The sequence below is a fragment of the Vespa velutina genome, chromosome 1 (genome assembly GCF_912470025.1).
Source record: "Vespa velutina chromosome 1, iVesVel2.1, whole genome shotgun sequence".
NCBI classification, from domain to species: domain Eukaryota; kingdom Metazoa; phylum Arthropoda; class Insecta; order Hymenoptera; family Vespidae; genus Vespa; species Vespa velutina.
The window spans coordinates 11,976,396-11,981,410 of record NC_062188.1 but is presented as its reverse complement, the minus strand read 5'-3'; the positions used below and the strand labels follow the sequence as shown (position 1 = coordinate 11,981,410).

At 35.9% G+C, this 5,015-nt stretch overlaps 1 protein-coding gene across 1 annotated transcript; it reads right to left on the bottom strand.

Moving 5' to 3' along the window:
* Positions 1-204: 204 nt before the first annotated feature.
* Positions 205-1,664, bottom strand: LOC124948078. The gene is given in 5 exon segments (XM_047491234.1): positions 205-357; positions 425-598; positions 675-831; positions 893-1,368; positions 1,617-1,664. Coding segments are annotated over 5 exon segments (1,008 nt in total).
* Between the last annotated feature and the right edge of the window lie 3,351 nt (positions 1,665-5,015).

Genomic DNA, 5,015 nt, shown 5'->3' with positions numbered 1-5,015 from the left:
TTTGCATACCTTCTTTCCATATCTCGTTTCGAAGTCGTCTTCTATTCGTAAGGAATCAGAAAGTTTGATAGTTTTTTTCTTCTTCTTTTTGTTTTTTGTTTCTTTTTTGTTTTTTCTTTTCTTTCTCTATGAATCATGCAAGAATTTGATAAATTTATATTAAACGTATTTTATGTAGACAAATATGTAGATAATAAACGATAATCAAGAAACTTCCATAGACGCGAGATTCAAGATGTTTTGATTGTTATTCAATGTTTCGTAGAGGATAATATAATTATTACGAAGTTGGACCATTCGATGCCACAGATTTAAGTGTGTCATACCGTTACGATCCATCGAATCCTTTGGAGTTGCCTTGAATAAGAACAATCATTAAAATTTACTCTCAAAAGAAGAAATTACGAGAAGTTGTATAGATCACTTTCTTTTCCTCCCTCATTTGTTTGTTGCGTATACTCACTTGAAGATTTTTGAGATGAAAGTAGAGTTCGTAAGCCCAGCAATCGATGGTTTCGGTGGTACGAGTCGCATTCGTCAATTCAATCGATTCGAGCGAATTTTTGATTAGGACAAGAGCCTGCAGCCAACGTTTAAGCTACATAAGATCAGACCCCTTATGAGTTCACTATGTAAAACGTATCGATTAAATTTGATTCGATGACGTTTCTTACTATCGTGATATCTGCGATTAATTGAACAGCGGCTGGTCGCATGATGCCGATAAAAGTATCAACGATTGTGTCAACTTGTTTGATGCTAGACGTATACTCTAGAACGGAGGAGCTCCAATTGGAGGATGTACCACATTGTGCGTTTTGTAACTCTGATCTTGGTAAAAATTAATCATTAAATAATATTTAATCGTTAATATTATTAATATGAATCTTACTTTTGGAAAAACATTGGAATGATATTGTCGATTACGAAATAGGACGGCGTGAATACGATTTTTTTTGTACAGGAAGCTAGTCGACTTATGATAAATGCCAATAGTTGGCCAAGGGCACCAGGATATCGACGTATCGTCGCGTTATTACCACCGTATATTCTATGATATTTTCTTTTATAAATTCTATGTTTCGTGCGATTACGATCGCACATCGATAGAGAATAATAAGTTGCAACTGTAATTAAGAAATTATTTTGAGAAATGTAACTAATATTTGTTCAATGATTATCATCGAAATCGATAATTATCGTCTTACAATCTCTTATACTTGATAACGTTGATACTGATCTCGTTCGAGGATAAATTACGTTAGTGTTTACGTTGACGTTATTCCTCGCTGATTCCGGCATATATTCTTCAATGATTTCATTTAACTCGACTACTTTACTTGGAAACGTATCCAGACATTCGAGAGCCTAAAAATAAACTCCTGTATTAACCTTGAAACTTTGACTTTGATTCATTGTCTCTGGTACGATCGTCTCTCGAGTAAAAGTATTGCGGATTCGATAAAGAAGAAGAAGAAGAATGGTATGGTCGATCGTTTAGAAAGTGATTATTTTACGCGTGATAGATGTTAAGGTCGTTAGTAACGGTCGGGGTCAACGACGAAAAGTGAATGCGAAGGTTATGTTATGAACACAAAAGAGTAAATCCTTTTCACCTTATGCTGAAGGCTTTCGAAGAATAAACGTTCCGTCTTGGAAGACATCCTTTTTATCTCCGAATATTTTTATTCAACGCACGCATCCGGATATTCCACGTGAATTTGGACTAACATGTACATGTTGACAATATATCGCGGAACGGGAGTTCCGTTGAGTACTTACTACGATTGAACAAGAAACAATCGACGTTCTCTCTCTCTCTCTCTCTCTCTCTCTCTCTCTAGAGAGGAAGAGAGAGGGAAATAATTATCATTCATTATTATGGAGAAGAAAAATCAATCAATAACATCGGTGATGCTGGTATTACCGTAATTTATAAAATCATGTTTTTTCCTTTTATCAAAGTGTTATAAAATACCCGTTAACTTGGTAATGAAGTTTATGTTGTCCATAGTCTATTGAGATTAATAAACTGGATATATCTGACTCGTACGATTTATAACATCCGTAATGACGATTGTGACGTATAGTTCAGATAGAAAAAGATGGAAGGATCGAAGAAAAAGAAAAGGAAAGAGAAAGAGAGAAATAGTCGAAGGAAAAGAAAGAATTTTTTATTGCCGTAGGTAATTTTACTCGAAGAATTCGCAGAACGCCCAAGGCTCCTTGCTACCTATGAGCGTTATGAATTATTGATTTCTCTATGCATTCCATTATAATCATCGAGGTTCCCGTCGTGTCGTAGACTCTCGATTACGTCGAGTTTACTCTCTCAGGAAGCGATGACTACTCTGACGATACTTTCGTTCTTCGAGTTCGATTCCTATGCAGATTGGAGACAGGATCGTATTTCCTAAATACTTTTTCTTTTACGAACCATGCAAACGATGCGTCGATCGTTAAATAACGATTGCTGGATCGTCCGGCTAAACGGCATCATCCACTTGATTTCTGTAACTCGCTATATGTTAACCATTTGCAAGTTTGTTAACGATGCAAAGAGTAGAAGGAACAAAGTCTCAAGGGTACGTTTCTGGAATGTGCCAACGGGCACGCACACCAGCAATATTCTCTTCGTGCTAATTGTAACTTTGATCTTATATTCATTTGAGATAATATCCGTTTGCGAATATTTATATATCTTTTTTTTATCGTGACGTATATTTGACATTAATAGCTACTTAGATAAATAAATCTAAAGGAACAGTAAGTTTTATTTTAATACTAATCAAAGTTCATTCAAATTCTCAGAGAGAGAGAAAGAGAGAGAGAGAGAGAGAGAGAGAGAGAGAGAGAGAGAGAGATTTGTCCGTCAAAACAAACTTCAATCACAAGTACATTTAGAAATTTAGATCGATCGAGGTTTCAATTAATTTAATCTACTGTGAGAGAGCTGAATTATTCTCAAAGGTTTTCTTTTTGATACGATGTCGAGGATTTCTATAAAAATTTGATTTGATATAAAAAAATGTTAAGTATATCCGTCCGTTCGAAATTTGCATTACTCATAATACATATACACGTATAAAAATATATATATTTCCGATTGATACATTACTATTGCTATAATGTAAAGATAACAAAATTCTTGGATCGTTCTTGGAAAGAATAAATTCGTCGAACGATCTATTTCTTTGTTTGTTTTGTGACAATTTTTTCACAAGGCGCTTGATAGAATCTTAGATACATTCGATCGTGGCGATTAAAAGAACTTGATCGACGTGTATTCTTCGTATACAATTTTAAGCGTCACTCCGTTTAATTACGATCGATTAACTTATCCGTTCAAAGTAAAAAGGTGGTACAGGAACCGTGTGCCAGAATCAAAGTCGCACGATGCGCCTTCGAGCACGGCGATCGATAGATAGATCCTCGTTAAGCTGATTCTTCCTTTCTCGCAAATTCATTTAGCTCCAAGGTATTTCATGTTGTAAACTTAGTATACACCTTTTTTCTTTTTCTTCTTTTTTCTTCTTCGTCTCCTGGCGGTATTATATTTTCGTAGTAGATACTTTTACTCATCGAACACGGTGCATTTGGTTATTTTATTAGGATACGTCCTCGAGAATTAACGGCGATGTTCTCGATCGAGACTCTCGATAATCATGAGACTAATAGCAGATACACGGGCGAATAAAACAGATTTTAATTGCGCGTCGTTCTTTCGCATGCTTTCGCTTCCACGTTATATCGTGATAAAAATGTAATTAATTAGGACCGTATACGTTGAATATATAACGATATTTATTTCAATGGTTTGTGCAAGGGTATATTATCCATCGAGAATAGCCATGCGTCAACGTCTCGGTTTAATTAAATAACGTACTCGTTGAAATTGACAAGTTTCATTTTCGTTGAAATCGTAAAAGTTTTCTATGATGTTGATCATGAATAATCGTATATATTTAACGTCCTATAGAAATTAGAATTTGCGCAATATCCAATCGATAAAACGTACTTTCCGATATTTATCCAGAGTAACCAATCTATAAAGTACCGACTCTCCATTACATTCTAATTACATTTACGTTCTGACACGCGTCCTTTGACTGTATAATGACAGGAGCAATTTATCCTAGTCGAAACCATACTATATAAAATTGGATCGGAGGATGGACGTTCGATATTACATTATCGATCGTTTACGATTGGATTTCGATTGGATTTCGAGTTAGCTACTATTCGCTCGAAATGCCAATTAAATTTGTTATTACTGAGTACAAAATAAATGACGCATACGGTGAGCCGTATCGATAAAACCTTTGAAAGATCATAGAATTCTTTGACGTTAGATTTGAAATATTATGTTCGATTATTTGTTATCGTAACGAACGCCTAACGAGAATGTAATGAACGTTTTAACTTCGTCTAGTATCGGCATGTTGAAAACGGATATGTCCGTTGATTTTTCTTAATTAAGACCATTACGTAAAGCAGTCATCTTGATTTAGCATTCAAGAGGCCGGTTCGAATTCTATTCCAACAAAAGCTTTACAACTAAAAGTACGGATAGATCGGCAGAGGGTTCGAAAGTAAAAGGGGATCGTGAGAAAGAGAAAAATAGACAGATAAACAGACAAAAAGAGAGAGAAAGAGAGAGAGAGAGAGAGAGAGAGAGAGAGAGAGAGAGAGAAACTTCGTCTACATCTTCCTTTTCTATTTGTATTCCTCTGTTTCGTCTCTCTTCTTTGCATTCATCGAGAACGGTTGCACGTTGCTGTCTGGACCAGGTGCAGAAGCGAGATCCACACGAAGATCCACACTTACTACGTCGAGTAGTACGATCGGTACCTGCAAAAGCTTTACGGGAATGCGATGCAAATTTTCAACAGAGACACTCTTATATCAGCCGACCTGGCCTCGGTGCATCGTTGTTACTTATTTGAGATTCGAATATCTTCTCTCTTAGATTCTCGAAGGTCGTAGGGTGTCGATGTGTTGTAGCAGAGCTTCCT